This window comes from Temnothorax longispinosus, chromosome 3 (genome assembly GCF_030848805.1).
Source record: "Temnothorax longispinosus isolate EJ_2023e chromosome 3, Tlon_JGU_v1, whole genome shotgun sequence".
In the NCBI taxonomy this organism is placed as follows: domain Eukaryota; kingdom Metazoa; phylum Arthropoda; class Insecta; order Hymenoptera; family Formicidae; genus Temnothorax; species Temnothorax longispinosus.
In genome coordinates this window covers 4,282,103-4,307,125 of record NC_092360.1, presented here as the reverse complement: position 1 = coordinate 4,307,125, position 25,023 = coordinate 4,282,103, and the positions used below count along the sequence as shown (strand labels likewise).

At 40.5% G+C, this 25,023-nt stretch overlaps 1 protein-coding gene across 1 annotated transcript in view; it reads right to left on the bottom strand.

The window, feature by feature from the left end:
- The window catches only part of LOC139809749 (uncharacterized), a 32,057-nt gene extending 14,150 nt beyond the window's left edge, over positions 1-17,907 (bottom strand). The window contains exons 1-2 of the mRNA XM_071772898.1: positions 15,956-17,907; positions 2,691-2,913 (exon numbers count right to left, since the gene is read on the bottom strand). Coding sequence (XP_071628999.1) covers positions 2,691-2,913; positions 15,956-16,403 — 671 coding nt within the window. The 5' untranslated portion in view covers positions 16,404-17,907. The remainder of the gene's footprint in view (positions 1-2,690; positions 2,914-15,955) is intronic.
- Between the last annotated feature and the right edge of the window lie 7,116 nt (positions 17,908-25,023).

The following is a 25,023-nucleotide window of genomic DNA, read 5'->3' as shown; positions in this document are numbered from 1 at the left end:
TGGACTCGGCGGCACGCAATTACGCACGAAAAAATTGAACGGCCGCCGAAATGCAGGCAGTCTTTCACGATCGGAGCGGAGCGGAGCGGCGCGGCGCCACGCTTGGCAGCGCTCGCTGCCTGTCATTACGCCATTCGCTCCACCGGTAATTGACAGTCTAATGACACAGTCTAGAGTCTGGGCGCTCGCCTCGCCCGGCCTTTACCTTTTCGTACATCGTACATCACGATCTACGAGGATCCTCATTAACGATTCGCCTTCTTTGTGCGCGATCGGCCGCTTGTCTAAACTAAACGGCCGCCGGCAGAAGTCGCGAAGTCATGACTTGTGGGTGTTCCCTGCTAATCACCGTACGTTCAGCGCGACGGGAGGAACAAGAGAGTAGTGATAATTAAGTAGCGTAATGAGATCAATATAGCCGGCGTGGTAGATTTTGCATATCGGGCGTAAGAATAAAATCGACATTTTAATCGAGATTTTATCAGAATTTTAGTTTCGAATAGGCGTACCATAAGAATGTAAAAACATAAGGAAAAAACAAAAACTATTTTTAAACATTACGTTTGCTAGTGGAAAAAAATAGAAAAGAATTTTTTTACGTCGTTTTATTCTTAAAATTATTATCACGAATAAAATAGAAAAATATTTTATGCAACTACGTTATGAAAAATTTAAATATAGTTCTGATATTATTTGTCGCCTGTGGTTTTTCAAGAAAGGAGAATGATATAGAACTTTCCTCGCCGATGTTACACTCGTTTATTCGGGACGAAGCGTGTCGAAATGATTCCGCGGGACCATCCATGGCATGCGATTTTAATTTCGTTCGGTAAACTTTTGACGCGGGGTTTGCGAGCCGACCAACAAGCCTGCTGATTAGATTGGAAAGAGGTAGATGGCCCATGAAAAACTACGAAACTATAGGCGCCACTGGATGACTTTGCGAAATCGCATTTACAAAGGATGCCGCAGAGGATTTTGAAACCGATTCCAGCTGCCTGATTTTACTTTCGTAAAGGAACCGACATGATAGACCTGAGGTTAATTTTATAACGGATCAATGTAAAACAACAGTCCCAATATTATCAAAACAGACCTTTTCTCTTTAGTATAGATATATTTGCTAATGTCTTGTATTAATGGGGTATTCTCGTTTAAATGGCCGTAAAAAAAAAGGTATTTTTCAGGAACTTTGTAGAGAAACGAAAAAGTCAAATAACGGTAAACTTTGCATGTTCTCTTTTAGCCTTATTTTAAAAATATATTTTTATTTTTTAAGTAACAAAAATGCTATTGTTTTCCATGTTATACCCTGATCACTAGGAGATATAAGTTTGTAAATGATGGACAGTGTAAATGATTTTAGTTCTAGGTATCTTCTTTTGTCCAGAATAGAAATATTGGTTTAGTTTTTGTTCAGACGATAGCCACATTTTTCCTGAATAAGAAAATTTTTGGTTTTTGCATTCCAGATACCTAGAACAGGTAGAATCATTTGCATCGTCCATCATTTACATCTCCCAGTGATCAGGGTAAAACATAGAAAAGAAAAGCATTTTTGTTACTTACAAAATAAAAATATATTCTTAAAATAAGGCTAAAAGAACATGCAAAGTTCATTATTCGTTCTTCGTTTGCCTACAAAAAATTCCTGAAAAATACCTTCCAAACCAGAATACTTCTTTAAGTTTAGAAAGAATATTTTCCGTTTTTGATAGCGTCGAAGTCCAAATAAGTTGCACGCTTGTTTCAATACACATTTTTTTAGAGTTCCTTCAGAAATTATAATATTGATTTAATTGTACAATTTTTTTAATAATTCTCGAAAAAGAAATCTATGTGTCGTAACGACGAAAATTATCTTTAGCTTATTAAAGTGTCGACGAGGACGATATTCTTATAAGATGGACCGCAAAACCGGTAACGGAGGCGCATGACTCTCGAGATACTTGCTTGGGTTTTGACCAACGATCCTCGCGTTTAACCACGTAAACAACGCCTTTGTTGGCCGCCGCGATTTCCATTTACGGATTCGACACGCACCGGCACAAAGAACCGCGCCGCCATACTTCCGAGACGGGGGATCGTGATGAGGAGCTTTCCATCCGATATTCAACAATGTATAACGCGAGCATCGAGAGATCGATCGAGCGTCATGGTTCCACCTTTGTCTCTTTAGAGTCCAACTTTTAACGGCTATTCGACGGTTTTTTACGCGCAGCCTCATCATGTAGTCAATCGCGCGCTGAAAGGCAGATACTTCTAGTAATTATCTTTCAATAAAAATTTTCTCAGTATCTCTTTTAATAAAAAACTCGATCGAAAAAGTTAAACGGTATATGACGTTCATGAAAATTATTTTTAAGTTTTTGATATTACTTAAGAGAAAAAGAGGCTGTCGTTTTTTATAAAAAATAATTATAATTAAACATAATAAATAATAATAATTTCCAAAACTTACTCCCATCAGTAGATATTATATGTAATATTATATGTAATATTACAATGCTAAAATGTTATCAATACATTTTATTCGCGGTTTAGGGGCCCAGTCCTGAATAAATTTTTAAACGTAAAAAACTACCGTGTCGCGATTGTTGCCTGAGGGCGATCACAAAATTAATTATCGTCCGCATATGTCGCGTTGTGTCTCATTTAGAAATTAGTAACGGGTCTCTCGTTTCGCTTACCTTCTGTTTTGGTACCACGTTTTCACTTGCGTGTCTGTCAGCTGCAGTTTCGCCGCCAGCTCCATCCTGTCCTGCACGCTGAGGTACTTTTGCCGTTCGAAGCTCTTCTCCAGAGTCTGAAGTTGGTGATCCGTAAAAGCTGTGCGTGCCTTACGCTGCTTCTTACTCTGCGCGGAGCTCAAGGAACTCGAGGACGAGCTTTTAGGATCATCCTCTTTGCCACCTGAAATTGCAAAACTGTTGATATTGAACGTCTCCTTGCTTTCCTTCCGTCTCGTCGTACGACTTAGCTATAAAGTATAAAGTTATATCTCCAAAAAAGGAGGAGAAAGCAACGATTCTGGGAATTGAGTATGCACTAATAAGAGCTACTTAAACGTTTAAGGTAGTCGTCTCGTCAGGGCATGTATTAGATAAAGTTTTCGATTTCGGATTTTATATCAAATTATATGATCAGCTTTGCAGTCGATTTTTTCTGTGGCTCCTTACCGACTATTTACTCTAGAAAATCGATCTCGAAAATCACAAATTTTGCATTACTTCATACAGAAAAGAAGGCTCTATCACGGTTTTAATCACATATTTTCGTATTTGTCGATTAGATGAAGTGAGAAAAAAACATTGCTTTTTGTACATTAGATTTCGAAGAATCCAATGCAACCATAAAATATATAGGTTACCGGAGATTTCGCTGCTAATTTTTTAGTTTATTTTAGTGAAAATGCGGTAATCGAGCAGACATTTTTTGGTCGAGGTGAGGTTGGGAAGACTTGGCAACGCCGCTGGCTAATCACTGTAGTTGCAGGTTATGGGGCTCGTCTTTCTTAGCCGAATTGGATAGTGATTGACACCCCTGTCATGCGTTTTGAAACCCTTTCTGAGTAATTGTCAAAATTCAATCGAAAAGGAGATGTAACCTCACTTGTAACCTTTCTCGACGACTCGCATGATCAGCTGATCAAAACGGAGTCAAATGAGAAAAATAACATAATTTGGAAAAAGTAACATACTTTGTCACGTATGAAATTTTACACCATAATTCATAAAATTATTTTTCCCTTAGCAAAAATTGCCTAAAATATATTTCTGAACGTGAAAACCTAAAAACAGTCACATGACTAGCACGTAGCGAGACGCCTACCTTAATAAATAACAATGTGTAACTTAATTACAATTATTTATTATTTTTGGGAATTACATATATAACGAGATTTCACTTGTCGTTTAGTTTCGAGCAAACTTTATTTTAACTAAATTTTTACCCTCCAAGATTTATATTTTTTGAAATGTTATTTATAAGTTTCACGATATTCGTATATATCACTAATACAACTATTTTGCCAAAAAGATCGCCGTAAAGAATCGCCGGTCTATCAGGAATTGCGAAGTGCCGGAGTGCCAAGCTTTTGTTTTCGCGAAGGGTGGAATCAATGCCGCGCGCGTGGATTATACGCGGTAGTTGTTTTTGTCGTTGCCTGCATGGCGATTGCAGCCGCCTCTCTCATCGGCGAAACAGAAAGGGAGAGGGAGATAGAGAGAGAGAGAGAGAGAGAAAGAGAATGGGATCCTTTTGTTCTCAGTTCGACTCTCCGCGCAGCCGAGAGCCGATTGGCTGATATCGCGGATTGGACCACGCAGCCGCGTCGAGACGCCGCAAATTATCCCCCCGATACGTCGTCGTATCCGGAGAGAGATAGAGAAAAGAGAGGGTGGGATTCCCCGAGGAAACCGATTACACCCGATACGAGTCACACTCACACGCGGCGCACAGTCGCGCGCCCGTGCCATGCTTATTTCATCCCTCTCGAAACTCATTACGCCATCGTTCTTGTCTCTGTCGTAAAAGAACAGCCCGATGAGAAACAGGTGATTTTCCATTTGAACAGAACGGGGAATTGAGAGCAGTTATCAGAGAGAAGTGAATGATGTTAATAATATGATGGAAAACACAGGATAAGAAATTTGGTCACTCTCACAGATTTTCAAACTATTATAGGAGTAATAAATATTATATTTGTTGCCTCGATTAAAATTGAAAAAATTTTGGAGAGTGACCAAGTATTATACCCGGCTTTTCTCATTATATTGTCTCAAAAGAGAAGAAGGATAGAAAATAGACGCAGTTTCTACAAATATTGTTTAGGATCGGTTTTTTCACAATAACTTTCACATTGTATAAATTTTTGGAGCAGTTTTTTTTAAATATAGAAGAACTCTTTGCGCCTCGTCAGATAAATTATCCAACCCTCTTCGAATTACCCCGCAGCGGGGGGACGTGTCTTGTCACAAGTAAATCGAGCAACCTCCCGAGAAGTCCCGATCAGAAAACCATCGAGACTTAACCTCCTGGGGGAATAAAAGCCCGCACAGGCTTCTAAAAGTATCTAAAGGCCCGTTGTCGCGAGCTCATCGATTGGAACGGTCGTGGATGGCGCGGAGAGAAGCATCCTGGCAGGAGGTGGAACCAATGGGGGATGTAGCCAGGAATAACATAGCTCCGGAAGGGAAACGGCGAAGGGAGGAGGAGATCGGGAAGATAGAAAGCTCGTGGATTGAGTTAACCCGGACGAAAGCGCGGCTCTTAGCCCCCGTTTGATCGGCCAGATTCGCTCGAACGGGTCCAGACTCTACCGCGCCATGTTGGCTACCATGGCGTACGCGCGCGCTCACCCTCCCCCTTCCCCCGATTCCCTCCCCAGAAAAGGCTTGGAACAAGGAGCTCCGTCCTGGCTGCATCAGCACCACAGCTCGATTCGAGCTCCCGAGACTTGTCCACGAAACGGAGGAAAGGGGTGGACGCGAAAAGGAGCTTAGGGTGGGAGGGAGGGGGGACGGGAAAATATAAGAGTGGAACGGTGGAAACGGAGGTTGGAAAACTAAATTTACTATGTGATACACTTAGAGCCCAGGTCCCGACCGACGTCGGAGTTCTCCTTTTGAGACACTTCCAAGACGTTAGGCGGAACTTTTCCCACTCCCAAACCCCCTGCCCTTCCTTTGCGCAGTAACTCGAGAACCATCGCGAAACATCCATCCCTCTTTTTTCCCAGCTGCGGGCGTCCGCCCGCCGTTCGTCTGCGAGGCACGTAGCCCAGGGCTCAGGGCTTATCTGTGTCCGCCTCGTCCTTACGAGCGTGTTCATGCGCCACTCTTTACCCCATGCAGCGTTTTCACTTTGATGCGAAATGGCGACGCCTGCGATCGGCTTTACTCAAAGTGGTCTCCATCCCCGGATTGAAGTCACGATTCGCGATCATATATGCTTCCTGCGAGATAAAATTAAAACGCGCAATACGTAGGTGCAAAATAAATCGATGAGCGAAGATGATAATAGTTAAATCGTATACTTCAATTGTCTTCGAATAACGCGTGTCATAAGTGATGCTATTAATACATGTTCTTCGAAACATTACACAATAGCTATTATGCTTTTCGTTGGCAGCAAAAGTAGGAAATTGTTAAAACGTAAAAAAAACTTCTTCCAGGTTATTCGCTCTTTATAGCGTTGCTCTTCTGAACCTAATGATTCAATGTGAGGGATGATCGATATTTTTTCCCTCAGTTATAACAATAATGTGACATTACAAATTCCGCACATTATTCATTACACCATAAAGCCATCCAATTATCTGCTCGATAGTTGCAATATTACCCAGTCCCATCAATATAATTATACGGCGACACATTACACATCGAAATAAACTCATCAATATGAACTTTCTTCGCGAATACAGAGTGCGGCTCGTTGCTCGTGACGGGGCGCATCATTCATCAAACAAAACATACGCACCAAATCGCGCGTGTGTGACGATCAAACGAAACTTTAGCGTTTTAAAATGGATCTGTTCTGCGTAAGGCAGTGGTCTGAATTCGCTCCGTAGACTTTTCTCTCTCTTGTGCAGAATATTTCAGCCAAGTTCTCAAAATACTCTCAAGATGTTACCGGCAACTTCGTCTAGCCGCTAAAGTAACTCGAGCATCTTCTTTCCTTTTGGGGACTAGGACAGTTTTCCTTTATCTTTCCACATCTTTTACCGACACGACACGTAGTCACCGGGTTTTATGTAGACTTGTCTATGGTTATAAAACGTGTTACGGCGACTTTTTACTCTGTATGTTGAGTTCACGAAACAAACGAGTGGGCTCCCGAAGGGATTTTTCGAGTAACGTGATCGTGAATAAAGCTATATGGATAAAGTGGATAGGCGAAGCGATCAGGTTTAAGCTTTATTTAATGTTGCTGTTAAAATTCATTCTTTTTATCACAACGATGTCGCAATTTTGAGCAGAAACTTCTAAAAAAGGTTTTAAAACTGGCAAAATTTTGAAGAATTTAAATTTTAATAGTATAAATCATATATAAAGATGATCTTTATAGTCTTTTATGACAATAGAAACATGATGACTGATGCAGTAGTATATTTTTCCAGATCCGTAGTATCGCAAAGCGAATTTACTGACAATGAGATTAGGTGTAATGATTTCGATCCCCGAGAATCGAGCGGAAAATAACATTTTAAACGCGCATTTTCCCAAAGCGTTACTACCGACGTTACGTGTGACATGCGACAATAGCTCCGCGTTAATTAACACTAACGCTCGCGAGGTATTCGTGTTCCATAAGTCACGACGGTAAGCGTCATTTCCACTGTCAAGCGGCGAAATGTATTTTAAAGAGGTTCTCGCAAACATGGCGCCCGTAACGGATGTGCCGCGCCAGTGAAAATCATGACGTGTTCTCAAGTCGCATTACGTGAAAGAGAAAGAGCAAGGGAGAAGGACAGGGAAGAATGGAGGAAACGAGGGGGACTTGCGTGCCACAAGCATCGCCGCGATACAATGTATGGCGCATAAAAGTGAGATTAACAGGATGTTTATCGAGCAATTATGCGCCGCTGCAATTAGTGCCAGCATGTTGCCGTCGTCGTCCACGTCGTCGCGGTCAAATCGTTCACGTCGCCATCATCATGGTTTATGCACCAATTGTGATTGCAATTTTCAAAAGCACGAGTTTTAACAAATTTATTAAAGCAAAATGGGAACTCTTAAACGTCATATAAATCATTGGAAAAAAACTCTTGCGTTTGTAGATTTTGTTCATCGTTTTATATCTCATATTTTTAAGTATATATATATATATACAATAATCTTTAAATATTCAATACTTATTTAATGTACACAAATTGAGAAATTAAAAAAAATGAAGCATATACCATCAAATATTTCTACATTTACATTATGCGTACGTATATTTATATTTATTTCATTTATATTTATTTTCTTTTTACAAAATTTTATGATTATTTTTCTTAACGTGCATTTTTCGCTGAAATTTTTAACGAGCTATGTCTACCGACTCCACTGACTGTATCGACAATTTTTGAGTAATCGTTAATAATGGTTATTTTGCACAAGTGTAAAAAGACAAAAAGAGAAAGAAAGATAAAGAAAGAAAAGGAAAGGGAGAAAAATGTAGATTTCTTTCATAAAGAAATTATATTATAGCCATTAAATATAGCGACAAGCAACTTCCCGAGCAATCGAGCACTTTGACATCGTTACTGGGCCAAGGACTGCATGCGAAAACTTGCAGACACTGTGACGAATGCGCAGGATGTAGAGTGCAGCGCAAGTAGCTGTAGCCGAGGGAGTCAGCCGGACGGATCGTAAAAATGAGAATAATAAAACTTTCGCAAAGCGTTGCCTCGCACTTTATGATCTTGGCGGATGAAGGTGGGGTGGAAGGGTTGCTAAGGCGAAGAGTGGGAAAGAGAGGAGGGAAAAGCCGGAGTTTCCATTGTGCTGCGCGCCCGCGATTTTATTTGCTTTTATTTGCTATTTCGCGCTGAGTGCATCGCGTAAGTAATCCAAAAGAGCGACAAAGAGGGACAAAGAGAGAGAAAGAGAGAGACAAGGAGACCCGAGAAAGGTTACAAACCTATATTTTTGCTTATAAAGTTCACTCTTTTATAAGTACAAAAAATATATATGCAGTTTATATAATCATTCCATAAAAAAGGAATAATAGTTGTGGCTGATCAATGCTGCGGATACGAATAAATAACATGGCCGACGGACTTTCTTTTTGTCAAGAAAGGAGTGGCTAACGACGCTTTTTTATCGAATATTTACAGACATTCTCTAAAGTTAGAGAATGTCTATATTTCCTATTATTTAGGAAATATAGACGGGAATAGTTTATGTGTGTTTTATCTCGAAGCAATTAATCAGATGTAAGCTTATATGAATATATATAAAAAGCGCTTTATCAATTTTAAAATAACAGTAACATTTAATTAATAATAAAAGCGCTAATTTTTTAATAATTTTGTAATAGCATAAAATCATTATCTCAGTAAATGATATATTGCGAGCATCTATGTCGAATATATACATCTTAATTTTACATACGAATTAACAATGTAGAACTAATTTTGTAAGCGAAAAACAAGAAACTATGAGAGTAATTTTTTCCACGGAAGCACCTAGGGAAGCTGTTGTGGAATTTTGCTTACAAATTCGAGTCACACCTCTTCGTTTGGCCCCGTGTCGTAGGGGGTGCTCTCTTACCGTCGCCACCTACAACCCCTCGTATCGTATACAAAGGCGGTGGCCCTCGACGGGGCAGAATCTGACCCCTCTTCTGTATTGTGTTACCGCGTCGCCACCTTTAGGGGAGAAAACACTGGGAATAATGTTATGGGGCAACGTTTTATTGCCTGCCCACTCTATTTGCAGCGATCCCACGGGGGACAAAAACTGTCGGCGAGAATTTCAAAAACAAACTACGGGGTTGAGTACCAAATTAGTATCCCATACGTCGACTTTTCATAGTATCTTTTAAAACCATTTATTTTTATACTTTTAACGTTCTAATCTTAAAATACATACAAATGATAAATGTATTAAAAAAAAAAACAAGCAAAATATTACTAAAGTAGTCGCACACGAAAGACTAAATATGCAAACGAGAAGTTTTTAACGATAAATAAGAATAAATATTACATAATATTTGCATATAACAGCGATACTAAACGTAATTAGTATCGTTATATCGTATGCATTAATGAAATAATTCTCCTAATATCGCATTAAAATTTGCGGCAGTTTGCGCAATCATAAGCAACTCTTAGATAGCTATATCGTTTCATAATATAATTTATTTAAGGATATCATAGCAGAATAAGGACTGCGAGGTGTCGTGTGACGGTTTGCACGGCGATCTATTGCCGCATGGAAACATTATAGGGAAAAATGCAATCGAGTGTTACTGTCAGATCATATTATATAAGCCTAAGGTTTCCGCGGGGTGCTCGTGTTTCTCGAATTTCATGAAGCGCATTCCGCGTAGGCGGTGAACAGAAATGCGACGATTGCATCAACCTACCGTTCGCAGAATAATTGCGAAAATGCGAGGGCAAATTTTCCATTTCGTAAAAATTGATTCGCGCCAGCTCGCTTAAAATTATACTATAAATATTCATGTTTATCTTTAAAATTTGAATAATCTTTTTAATTTCCGGTTACTCTGGTTAAAAGGTTTAAAATGAGGTATATATAATTATGTACAATATATATTAGAATGTTCTCTAAATTATATAATTTATAAATATGTACAAATGTATACAAATGTATATATATATATTACGAAACTGCTTTATACATACACATATCGCTTCTAATTTCAAAAACTTTTTACGTCGACCCCAAAAATCGCATTTTTATCCTTTAGTTGAAGGATGCTCGCAATTACATCGTCAGGAATATAATTCGAAAGTTTCTGAACTACCGCGGTATACATTAGCAATAATTACCCCGTTATTTTGAGCAAGCGCGCGTCTCGAGTCGCTTACGCGCGCATTATACGGCCGGACTTCGCTAAAGACTTCCTCGCGTATGCCGCCGACAGGTGTTTACCGTCGTTGTCGGGATTCGCGCGGTTGGTTTCCACAGCATTCGCTTAACAAGATTCTCAAATCCTCTTAAGCGCTCGGCAACCGCATTGACAAACTTGACCTCGCTTTCTCGAAATCGATATACCAACCACGCCGTCTCGAAAGGATAATCGTCAAATTATAGAGAGTAATTAATTAAAACGTCTGATTGAATTATGAGATCTAAACGATTTCTCGGAGCCGTTTTGAGAAATTTCATTCGAGGTACCGTGAAACTCTCGATCGAACAATCCGCTTCTGCACATTGTTACCTACGTAAACGTTTGCCTCCGACGGAATAATTAATCACCCACGCATAATCTAAGATCACCCACTTTGTAAACACAATACCTTCCCTCTGCGCGATCACTCGCTACGATTAGATCCATCATGATATTCTGCGCAACACCAAATCGTAGCGATTTCCAAAACATATGCTAAAACGTAACGTAAAACATTGGTTTTCTTCAGTATATTCTGATGATATGATTAGAGTTTTTGTGGTTTATATAATACCACACATTTAACTCACTTTTCGAAATCGCACTTTAATGATTTCCCGTCCATGAATATTTTATTATTACAAAATGTTACAAAATACTTATTTCAACATGCTTCTTAATTATTTAATTTTTATTTAATTTGCGTTATCACTTCATCTCTATTCGATACTCATGCAGATAATCGTTTTCATGCGTCACTCAAAGTCTTCACTGTCCCTGGCATTTGTAGCGACTACCAGCATTTCAGTTCTCGACACTGCCGCGCCGCTTCGTACCGTTGAATCTCTTCTTCACTTCTTGGCTCGATATTCAGATCGTGGATTAATCCCGCGCGTAGATTGTGTCGTCAAAAGTCCGACAGCCGGCTTGTCGGGGCGCTCGCAAAAAGGCGCCTTCGTATACGAAATTGCTTTCGTCTCGCGAAAGTCCCTCGCATAGAGCTAACTAATCCGTGCCAGTTTCTAAACGGTTGCCAATCATTTCCGGTTCTCGGATTAGTCGCACGTCGAAAAGTCAGCGAGCTCGCCCCGTAAGGGCGTGAAACGGCCTGGTCCCTATGGCAGGACCTTCCGGACCGACACGGAGATGACAACAATGTGAACCTGGGGACGAATGTTGGCTTCGTAAGCGGCTTACAAGCGACGCGCACACGCGTCCAAGAAATGATATTCCGCGATGAGAAAGATCGGTTTTTTTCACGCCTTTCTCAACCAGCTAGAATGGAGTGCATTGATGTGATATCAAAAACCGTATTAAAAGAAATGTATAGAAAAAGATAGAAACGAGAGGTACTTGTTACGCTCCGAACGCATGCATGGTTTATACTCGTGTGAATTTGACGCACGTTACAGTGACGTAATCATTATTATATTCATAAATTATAGGTTTTATAAAAAATTCGAAATTTCTCAGCGTCTCTCAGATTTCTACTCTTTCTTATAATCTAATCTTCTATACTTTTTAAATTGTTCATTATACGTTATTGTACACAATTGTTGTTAGCTTTTTTGTCAACTCCTTTTTTGCCTCGAAATGGTATACACAAGTAAACGCTTTGTGTTGCGATAAATCGCAAATGAATAGCCACGTTCAGCAGAACGTTTATTTTGCAACTGTTGAAAGTTTTCTGAGCCCAGATTGGATTATTCTTTTAGATCTAGAGAAATAATCCAATCTGAGCTCAGAAAACTTTCAACAGTTGCAAAATAAACGTTCGCTGCTGAACGTGACCATTGAAAGAACAATCAGCAAAACATTGCTCCCGAAGATAGCGAAAAGACAATTTTGCCGTGATATTCCGCGACATAACGACATAAAAACAGATCATCAAATAAAATTTAGCATATACTTTCTCGTATATGTTTTGTTTCGCGATTAGAACAGTATCTTAAATTGCTCTTCCCTGATAATTCCCCGGTCATCAACTTGACGCACGAAACGCGTGCAATTGTCGCGTAAGGACATAACCAGGACGATAATTAGGGGCTCGCGATTCTCTATCGAGAGGTAAACAGCTAACGATCAGCGGCGCGACGTATGATCGATGCGTAAATCCGCCGGCAATTACGTCTAGCTGTTAGTCCGACGTTAATAATTTTCTAATCAACGCCGCGTGAAAGATCGATCGTATTTGTACCGTGACGAGCCCCGGCGTCGCTCGGTCCCGCCGTGTTGCGCGATGGCGGAATGTAATAATCGTGACGGGAAATTGGACTGGACGGACGCAGCTTTAACGGTGGAGAGAAAGGGGGCGGGAGGGAGGAAGAGCTGCCCCGTAAAAAATCGCCTGGGCCAATCTACGTGAAAGCGTGTAGCGCGGCAATTACATCGGCGTTACTCCTCCTAATTGTCCTTCATTAATAATTCTGCGACCGCGGCCCATTGGCGTACCACGGAAGGTGGATACCACTTACGCATTGGCGATTATGGTCGCGGCGCGAGATCGACCGCCGCGCCGCACCGTCTGATAACGCCAATAACGAACGCGCGTCATTAGCTCAAAAAAGAAAAAAAGCACTTCGCGTTTTAATACACGGCTCCTAATACTTCACGTCGTATTATTCGCGCACAGACATTTTTTACAAGGTCTTTGTGACGGCTCGATATGACTCGGATGGACTATGGCTTCGTTTGTTATGAAAAGTTATGGCTTATAACTGCAACAAACAGCTTTACAGAAATGTTTATCTATTTATAAATGTAGCGGGCTTGTTGATACTTGCGTAATGCGTAGACATAGTAAAAATTGACCACGTAACTAAATTACTTTCTAATGGATTATGCTTTATACGATACATTATGACTTTCATTCATCGATATTCGTTGCAGAGCAAGCATTATTTGTCGATGATACGCGTTCTTCATGTCTGTAAATCTAGTTAAAGCTGAATACAATGTGCTAATGATATACTGGTAAATCAATAACTGGCCAATGGCTAGTTAGATAATACTATTTTATTATTATTTGAAGAATTATATTTTAAATATATATACAAATCAATAATGTAGAATTGCAAAAAGCATGTAGGCAAAAGAAATAAGTAATGAAAATTACTCAAAAACTTCCGTTGCCACTTGACAATATTCATGTTTCATTGTATGAACACGCGTCACAAAATATCGATTATAAAATATTTTATTTATCGCTTGACGTAGAGAATGCTATTTTAGTCCTATTATATATAGAATTTGTACGAACTCTTTTCGTTTTGCCTTTTGAAAATAAACTTAAATAATCTCGGGGGATGACGTTTTCTTCCAACTAACGTTCTTCGCGGTAAGTTATCGTATATTCAGTCCAAGGTACAATAAAAACACAAGAGCAATAGCGCAGTACGATCACACGTACATGTCGCACGATTCGAGCCCGGCACGATCCGTTAGCAGTACTTATATCCCTTATCGCGGGTGCACTTTTCCCTATTCCCTCGTGTCACCGTAGCGAGGCAAGGACGACGATTATCGATTACCATGACGTGACTCTTGAGATTTCCAAACGCCGCGCCGGGGCTGGTCATTGGTCTTGTCCGTGAAACACTTAAGGGGAGTTATAAATAGCGACGCGGTGCAAGGTGCGAGCCGTCGCGGCGAGTCAATGTCGTGGAAAAATTGGCGCCTTAATAGCCCGCTGATGTTTTCACAAGGAAGGAGCGCCGGATTTAGTGCCGCGCGGAAGCAGTATTAGTGTTACCCACCGTTGCCCGTCGCCGCCGCTTCTAATCACATCGCCGTCGTCCGCGTAATTGTCGCTAATGCGCTTCTTTGAGGAAATAAGCCGATTACGGAACAAACAGCCGGCTTAAGTCGTTGTAGCGAGCGGCGTCGTTCGAACATCGCGTTTATAAACAAGCAGCCTCAGGGGAGAAAAGGAGGACGATTCGTCGGGAGAAGAAGCTGCGAATTAACGGAAATTGTGCCGATACGCTCGGCACAGGTCACCTTAATAGCACCTCCGACGAGTTCCGAGAGAAAATGCCGCCGCGATTTCTGCCTTGCGATCGCCTTGCGGTTTCGTAGCGACGCACACACACGTTTATTAGAATAGAAATCGAGTAGCGAGTAGCGAGTAACACTTTTCAAACAAGTATTATATTTACATTTATATTCGCAGCTTTACGCGCGTCAGAGTTAATAATTTGCACGCGTAGCCCGCGGGTCTTGTGATAATTAGCGTGAAAGTTTCACTGTAATTAAAAAACGATTCTCTAACGTTCCACTTGCATCCCCGTTGTGCGTGTGCGAACGTGAGCTCTTGCGTAATACTGGTGGCTCGAATTTCTTACGAAATTCGGCGTCGTCCGATCAAAGAAGTTACGACAACTTAGCACTTGTTCAGCCCGAGGGATTGAACTCCGGAGGACAGTGGGGCACAGGTAGAGAAGATGAATGAAACAAATGAGGGTAACATAATTAAAGCTTTCATATGCCGAGCTCCAATTTAGAACCATTAGAATTCCTAAACGTTGTCGGTCGGATGGGTACAGCAACCCGCAGAGAGAGAGACAGAGAGAGACAGAGAAACGTTTATCTTAGCAGAGATATATCTGATTCTCGAAAGAGGCGTTCTCTATGCGCGCAACCAGCGACGGCCGACGTGATCTCACCGATTGGAACATCCGGTCGAGAAGGACCGTGTCCCGTGAGTGTCCTTGACATCTCCGTGAAAGTCCACGGTAAACGATCAGGTGAATAAACGAAATCACAATACTCGCACGTTTCGTAATGAACGTATATAACTGCGGGCTATCGGCCGACTACCTTTCAGTCAAGTGGAAGTTTTGGCTATCGATAAATGGAAAAAAAACATGATGTTTTTATTTCTTTATTTCTCTCTCCATTATATGTTTTAAGAACCACTTAGTTATGCAGAAATAAATTATCTATATATACTTCTATAGACATGTAACATAGGAAAATGGAGCGAAATCAGATATCACGTTTTCGTGAGAAACAAAAGAGACTCGATAAACTTGGCAATAAAGCTAAATAATTATTGCCTAATAGAATTTTAAAGCAATTACTGGCGTATTAAATATTTCAAATTTTGTAGCTTGAATTGATGGAGGTTTGGAGATTGATGGATAAATTTCTATATGACCGCGGTCTATATTCAACTTTATCCTATTTTTTCTACAGTATATCTTTCAAAAATCTAACTAACCCATTTCAATGACTATGTCATGTGAACATATCTCTCCCTTTCGCTTTAGAAAGACTGAAAATATTCCTAAAAGTCATATATATCTCGATATCGCCTCGGCTTCATCACGTCGTTACACCAAGCGACGAGCACATCAGTTTCGAAAACGTGTAATAAAGTATCATTTACCATTGGACGTAACGGAAGCGCCGTCGTGGTGGCTGGCGTCGCTGTCCTCGTCTAGATTACTGTTGCTCAAGGACGTTCTAAACTGATGCCTGACACTGAGGTCTCGCGGCGTCGAGGGTGGACTTCCGGGTGGCTCCTGGCTAGGCAGCCCGGATTGGTGCATCTTGCTGGACGCACCGCCCAGGATATCGGTGATCATGAACCTCGACCTCTGCGGCATCGTCGTCGAGGCATCGCCTCTTTCCAGGCCGTTGTTATTGTTCAAATTGTTGTTCCGCGAGTCCAGTCCGTTGGAGAGACGTTCCACTGCTACGCCGTTCCGATCGACGATGTTCTCCAACCGATGCGCCTCCAGGCCCGACATCCTGCTCAGATTCAGACCGTTATTGGCCACGGCGACGCCACTGAGAGCGGCCACGTGGTGGTTCTGTTGATGATGGACCGTCATCACGGTAGACGCAGGTGGTTCCTTCGGGCTACGGGCACCTGCAGGTGCCTCTGTCGCCACCCCAGGACTCGCCCGGTACCTGGGAGACAGAATCTTGCCGACAATGACGACGTAGCCTAACCCAGGAAGAGATCGTGCCCTCTCACTTTATTTCAACTTCACACTTCACTGTATCCTCGATAGACCCAATTTCTGGATCACTCCTTTTCCCCTCTTGCGCGTACGGTTGGCGCGTTATCCGGCATCATTTGACGCTCAATGTTAAATCTGTGATCGAAGGATGAATTTTCCGACGAGAGGGTCAAGAAATCACTTTCGCGACGAACATTAGAGTTGAGAACATGAATACTTTGATGAAGCTTGACCTTAGATATTTAGAGATTTGTGCCTCGCGCTATCGCGTCGGGATCTTCAAAGCGCCAAAAGCCCGAGAGCGATTTGGAAAATCGACCGAGGCGAAAATCTTTCAGCAAAATCTGGAGTAAATAGCGCGTGAGACAGATATTTGCGTCGCGATGCGTGTGCACCTTGCACTTCCTCCCGCTCAACTCGGTCGCTCCACCTCCGCTCCACCACCTTCTTCCCAGGCGCAATTAAGGGGCCGCTCGGCTCGGCTCCCTGGTTAATTGCTAATTGGCCACTTAACATAATTGCCGCGCATAAGAGCGGAGCCGTCGGCCATTTCCGCTTTTCTTTTTCTCCTTTTCCTTGCTCGTTCAATTATTAATTATTTTTATATAAGACTCTCGTGGCACGTTCTCCTCTCACTTTTGTGCGATTACGTGGTCGGCGTGTACGAAGGTAGGAACAAGTTCGAGACCTCCTATCGCCAACAAATCGTTTAACCGTGAAATAGACGCGATATCTAAAGACAAATTTCTATAAGATATTAGCACACCCTTCACACTAGCCTTCCAGATCACAATTGTGTCGGATGAACGACTACGAGCGATCACTTCTATCAAAGTCCGATTAGTCCAGCAACCGTCACACGATTGGTCCTATCTCGATCACGTCCGTTTCGAAAGTCTATGTTTAGCCGGCTTATCGTGGTCGCCTGTCACGCGTGCCAGGATTGATCACTTTCACGGCAAGACTTTCGTCAACGATTATCGACTTGAAATCGGTAATATACCGTTACAGTCTATTAACACTGTTCTTCTTCGGATCGCACTGTCACCTGACACGTCGTTCACGTTTCGCCGCGTTGTTATACCATCAAGATCACTTTGACAGGACCGAACCAAATTTTGACAAATGTCTGCAGATTGAATATCCGTCACGGTGAAAATTCGTCGATTGGCAGCGCCTTTCGATTCGCGGATCAGACGATCGCGAACGTACGATTCCGGGATAGAAGTCGATCTGATGCGGAGTCCTTATCCTCGCCGGACGAAGAATCGCTCCGATCGACCTGCCCAGAACTAAGAACGTAGTCGTGCACGCGAAACGTGCGTGTGCATCGAGTTGCCACGACTGGTCTGACTGTACTGAGGACGGCAGGCACCTCTGCTCGTTCCTGGGCGGCCATATCGGGATTCTGACACGCCTCCTGTTCTCCCTACCACCGTTACATTCGTGCCAATCCCGTTCGTCGCCGTTAAGCATCCCGCCAATCCCGACCGAAGCAACCTCGGCGCCTCCGCTATGTGCCACGGCTACGCCCAAGTAATTTGAAATGTGTTTCAGCGGTAATTCGATATAAAATTGTAGTTAATATCTTTCATTATAGTCCGGACGGGGGGAAGGGGGCGCCCAAGCTCCTCGCGCGGAAGACGACGGTGGTGGGAGGCATGGGAGCAGTGGCAGGGTACTGCACGGGGAAAGGGGGGGGTGGGAACGTAGCAGGGTGGAGCGGGCGGTGATACAGGCCTCCCACTTCCAGCTCGCTCTCCTCGAGATGGAACAGCGAAGCGGATCGTCGAGAGAACGGCGGGAGAGGGAGAAAGAGAGGGTCCAGCGAGACCTGGCTGGAAGGGGTGAAGTGCCATCGAAACGGAGAAGGGTGGTCCCCAGTTCCGTGAACTTACTTCGCGAATTTACGAATTCACGAGGACGAGCGGGTGAGCGAACGAGCGAACGAGCGAACTCGGGAGTCTGGATGAGCGAGCGCGGCGTTTTTTGCTACGTGAACTTTTTTTGCGTTCCCCTGTCGTCGATGCTCAAGAAAAGGCTCGTTAAGCATATCAAAGAAGCACGTTGATTAACCTGGACTACCTGGACTGTATTACCGATGTCGTCGCAGAGTGATGTTGAGCGTTAAATTGTGCAATAACAGAGCCAATTAGAATAATGATGTTGGTACATATGCCTAAATCGGGAATCAAATAGTAAGTTATAATCTAGTAAGATGACTGTTCCTGTAATAGAGATATCGCGAATCTTTAAGAGTGATGATTCATACACATCTCATCACAGTTAATAGCATGATGAGTGGATTTTTAAATTTTCCATAAAAAAGAGATGTCAGGTTAAAAGCGGATATGCTGCAGTTGTTGGAAGAGAGCCATCTCTTTGTTCGCGGTCTTATTCGGTAAGGAATAATAAAAATTAATTTGTAGAAGAAAGTAAAGTGTCATTATTTTTGTATAAATGATTATTCTAGTTTAAGATTATTGTTTTCCATTCTTTTTCAAGTATTCTAATTAAAAACTATATAACAAACTAAAAATAGCAACCATCTGCTTTACGACGATTTCTGATTCGTTTAAATATTAAAGAAAAGCTACTTTTGGAATATATTTAAAAACTCATGAAATACTCTCTAAAAATATGAAATGTTTGTAAATGCCTAAGCAATGCCTAATAGCACACAAATGCAATTCGTGGTGGTATATGAGTGGTATATTGGAACAATTATTCTGACATTAGCAGAATCGAAACGGAATTAGATACGGTGGAGTTGACAGGAATGATAGAAGTATAGAAATTAGGGGTTGTGACATCATTTAATTAGAGTACTTATAACATCTTACATCATTTAATTAGAGAGCTATGCTTATATGAATTGCATCTATATAGACGGTCCCATATGATGCACCATATAATTATGCTAGTAGAAAATAACCACTCTTTTATAGTATTAATTAAGTAGTATGATATTTTGTATGATATTTGATTGTAATATAGCATAGCTATATATATAATATGCAAGATGTATATAACAAAAATTCGTGAATTTATAATTATGCAAATTTATAACAAGCTTTTGTCTTTTTAATTTTATCACATATCTATTACACATATATACACACACAATCATATGTATATATACTTATATAGTTTAAATTTATTAGTATTTCCGTTCTTGTTATCGTTTATTGATGCTCATCTTAACAATTTCACATCGTAAATTAAAAAGTCCGTATAGAATCGGTTTGCGGGACAGCTCATTTCTGTGAAAGAAATTAACGGAGCCTGTAATGTGATCGTCAAAGCGTGACTCGACACGAAAGCTGGTGACTCGTAAGAAAATGCGCGCGGCTAATTTTTTCACCTTTTATTTTACACGGCACACGCAACTTTACACGCGTTGCCCCCTTCGCGGATATACGGCGAACAAGCGTGTTCGTGTTGCACGGGCTGCGTCTGAGAGGTGATGCGTTCGTACATATACACGTCTCATTAATTAAACATGAGAATTTAGCCACGAGTGTCGCACCCGCAGGGCAATGAAATGAAAAGTTAACGTCGTTAAAGGACATACTTACTTATTGCTCCGTAACTGGCTTACTGAAATCTCCGTGGAAAGCTGCGCGGATGCACAGCTCGAATGTGTTTAGAAAAACTCAACGCTATATACTTACTGGAAAAAAAGATGTTTAAAAATTGATATATCTATCACGTGTCTAAGTATTCTCGACGTGAGTTTATGAACGCGTAGCATAAAATAAGGTCGATTTATGATAATATTATGACGATCTTGATTAAAAGAATCAACGTAAATATCGCAGCGTGTCGGATGCGCGCAATTCTGAATTATGTACATGTCGAAACACATTATCTCTTGCAATTCAGATTTGTTACGTTCATGTTTATTCTTTTGAAAGACATATAGCATAAAATCTTCCTTATACTATTAAGTGCAACTTGAAGCATACGCATTTCACCGAATATTGTTATAAATAATCTCTTTTATTTATTTAATGTCACCAGTATCTTATTTTTTATATTATGAAATTTACTGATAAAATGTTTTTAATTATGATATCCATATAAAATATCTAAAATAGAGGACAATAATTATGCGACAAGATAATTTACACGGAATAATGTACCGTTTAATGGAAATAAGAATTTAATGTCGTTAAAGTGCTCCGGTCTTAGTATATAGGTGTCGGAAATCTCGAGGAAAATTTCCTCGAGGCTCTTTGGCACTTTTTAACACGGAAAGCAGCCTGAAGACATTAATATGGATATAATATGGATATCGCACTAATACGGACAAGTAATATCCACGTGTAGGTCATTAAATTTACATGAGGATGTGACTTGAGTCTTGTGACTCGGTCAGGGACACGAAGTGAAAAGTTAAGAGCGTGAAAACTGCTCCTATCAACGTGCCAATTAAGTTTCATAAATCCGAGACCCTCCGGCTGGTCCGTAATGACATTTTTCAGTCACTTTGAAACAATGTATAAACTTAAGCTCAACATATTTAGGGAGAATTTTCCGCCATCTGAACACCATCTTATCTCTCTCTGTTCCCTTTCCCCTGTCCAAGCTTTATAAATTTTAAGGGGAACTATACTTTTTTAATAAAAAATAATATTACCAATTAATACTTCTACAATTATTTTATTATTTATACATGTTATAAAAATGGAAATTTATATAATTTTTTTTAAATAACTAGTTTTCCAAATACCAGTAAAATAGCTTTTTTAGTAATGTAATTAAACTTTATTTGAGATTAAGGAATTATTACAAACAATTTGTTTACAGTCGATTTTTTATACAAGATATAAAAAGCACGACGCACGTTATACTCATATATCTCGTCATTATACAAAATGTTCGCGAAATATTTTTCATGTCAGTTAAGTAATCGGAGACCCAACAGATGTTACATAAAACGGAGACAGAGAGAACGCGAATAAATTTGTTTATCGGCTATCTTTACTCGACCAGTCCTCATACGTTCGCTTCGATGAATTAGAGTCGCTAATGCAACGAGACAGTGCAACATCGATGCTCAACTTACTTTACAATTCATTTTTAGCAGCTGCCGTACGTTATAGAAGCAGACATTCGTGCGATCGAAGCCCGAGGCGAATATGCACGATAAAGGTTCTGAAATTAACGATCCTTTAAAACGCTCGTAAAATTCACCCAGATAAGAATCCACCTTCCACTTGCTCCGGCATCTCCACGCCGCGTCGCGGCGTATCGTCCACTACGCACGACACACACTCGCGACACACAAATTACTCCCACACGCAGCCGCGAAATAACGCAACCTACTTTCGTTGATCAATCAGCGAACAAGACGCGCGTTATTTTTCTTTTTCATATTGTATCTTCGTCGTTTATTGAGTGAATGTTAGGTACGATTAAATTAATGAAGATTATGTAGATCTAAGAATGAAAGTAAATTTTAGATATGAGCAACAAAGAAATATAAAATCCTATATATCGAACAACAATAGTCATAGAAGAGCTTTATCTTTGGCGTCTAAAATACTTTTTGTTTTTATAAATATTGATTCGATATCTCTCGCATAGTTCTATTTTTTAATATTATTTGTAAACTGTCTGAAAACGATATCTCGAATAACAATCGTTGAACAATCGTTTTTATTCAAATAAACAAGAGTTAAACAATTAATGAGTTTCGTATGCTATCAGCTATCATCTTTTCTTACAAGATCTATACAACCCTGTCGTTAGTATGCACTCTGTAAGAATTCTGGAATTATATTATATCTCAGAGACCGAATTTAAAGTGAATAAATGTGACGTACAATCGAGCTTCTTACGCGCGTAACGGCGCGCCGGCAACACCATTGAATCGCGCGTGCACACAACGAATACTTACTATACGAGAGAGCGTATTGTCGGCGGTCGTGTGTACCGGCAAAGTGAGCGTGGGCAAACACGTCAACGGGGCGCGCTCGCGCGCGTACGCGCCTGGCACACGCACGCGGTAGACCTCATACCGTGTCCAATGCATATTCATACGGCCATACATTATACCGCGCGGTGCACGGCTCGGGGGCCGTGGCTGATCTTAGATTAAGGTAAACGCCGGTTAAGTTAACGGCTAAACTTCCATAAGTCGGGAGCCGCTCGCATGCGCGTCGCGTCGCGAAAGCCCGAGTCGTCTTTCTCCGCGAACGCGATTGCTTCTCGTTTTTCTTCGTCGCGTCATCCTCCTGTCGACTATTTTCTCAGCGATAAAGACATACGCGATCCTCTGTGACATGTCGAAGATATATTTTATTCTTCATCGGGGAAAACCAAAAAAGAATGCGTTTGGATATATACATATATAGATCCAAATATTCGCCTTTCGTGCAACCGAAAAATGCTAGCTCTAGTTAAAGCTACTCGAAAGTATATTCATGTGTTAAAAATAAAAAATATCTTACATTGTTGCAGATATCTCAATGATCATTCAAGATCTGCATTTTATATAATTAAACATGATTATATGTACATTTGCTTTAATCTTTAATAATTGCGGTATAAGAAGTAACAATGAATTCTTCATGATCCTCGATGGTGCGAGTCTTATCATTTTCCACGTACAGAAAGCCTTGCACTCTCAAGATCCTTATACTTATGAGGCCTGTATTCGTACACGTGTACACCCAACACCCCTAAACTTAGACGTGGCGAGAGCTTCGCGTACTTACACGCGGGAAATCTTTGTGCACCAGCTATGGCGCACGTAAGAGGCTTACATATACACGTGAGATCGCTGCACATGTGGGACCGTTGAGTTTACGAGGCTTGGGGCGATCGCCTAGTTTCCCTCACGGCAAAGCCGCCCGATGCGCTCGCGCGCATTCTTGCTCATCGTCGGTGCGTGCGCGGCTCCGCTTAGCAACCCGATCCGATCTTGCGTTTGTTATGCTAAGTGCTCATTAAGATCGTAATGCGTTCTCACGAACAGGACGGCGGAAATTTGGCGCATGAGGAAGGAACCGTAACGTTCCGGTCGAAGGTTAATCGAGAAGTCTTAGCGGCGTCCATTGGGAACAAGAGAATTTGAAAAATAGAAAATCTCTTCGGATGCCGATTTAAATGCTTTGTTTAATTGATACGCGCGCGGCTTATTTTATAATTAAAGTGCGTAATTAAATATAAATAATTTATATTTGTCTTCTAATTTAAAAAAACATGACATTTTTAATGTGTAGGATATATGTAAATAAAAAAATCTTTTTACAAAATGAATGAAATTAAGTAGAATTGCAAGAGTTGTTGTTATTAATAGCTAAACTATTAATGGTTATTAATAATAAGCATAAATAAGTTAAAAGCATAAATAAATAAATAAATAATAATGATAACTAACCGTGACAAGAGAAATATAATCAGAGAATAAATAAACCATGATAAATCAGAAAATAAGTAACTAATGATAGATAGGTATAACGGAAAAAAGACATGCAGTCACTAAAAATAGTAATTGTCTTTTTTCTCTGAATATTGCATATTTGTGATGCAAATTAATGTAAATAAGTCCAAGTCATAGATAGATGATTGAAGTGCCACTTCATAACTTTGTTATTACGTAAGATCTTGTAATTATACCAATTCCGTAAGTAACGAGTTAACGGATGGAAAGTCAACGACCAATTAAGGAGTGCATAGCTGGTCGATTTGTTAATATCTTTTGCATCAACTCATTATGCACGGGATCGCGCAAGACATTCGAGTTTCTATGAAGCGGCGTGCATGAGAAATTAATTAAGTCCTGGTATAAAAAGGATGGATGGTAGGAAGAACTTCCAAAGCGGACGTTGCTCAAAGTGCATTTCTAAATCGACAATTTGCCGTCGTGGTTGACGAAATGGATTTGTTAACGTTCTATCTGAATTCAAATATATACAAAGAAGTTATGAAATACAGCATTAGCGTGTCACGTAAAAAAAATCAGCTATTAATAAAATAATAAATGCGAAATTAAAATATTAGATTTTTTATTACAATAATATTATATTTTATACTATTATAATAGTAATTATTAGATACTAATATAATAATTAATACTGATGATTTTAATAAAAGTATAAATTTATGATATTTTATATTTAGAACAGTTTGCAAAAATGCAAATAGAAGAAGTCCAAAATTAGTATAATACGCGTGGAATAAATTCTTTCTGTAGGAAACTTGTTGACATTTTGTAATTAACGAAATTAAACTGATTAAAAATTCTTTCTACTAATTAAAAATATCGAAGCACTCTATTCAAATGTTTGCTTATTTTTAATACAGTATGTAGTTTCAATCCACCAGTGTCCAATGATTATAAGTATCTTTCTCGAGTTGTCGCGGCGCGATTTGCAACAGTTACCGTGGGGTGACACTTGCGAATTATCCATTGCCGAAGAGATCGGATTTCGTCTAAAAGCCTCCATTACGGGCAATTTGCATTGATAGCGAGCAA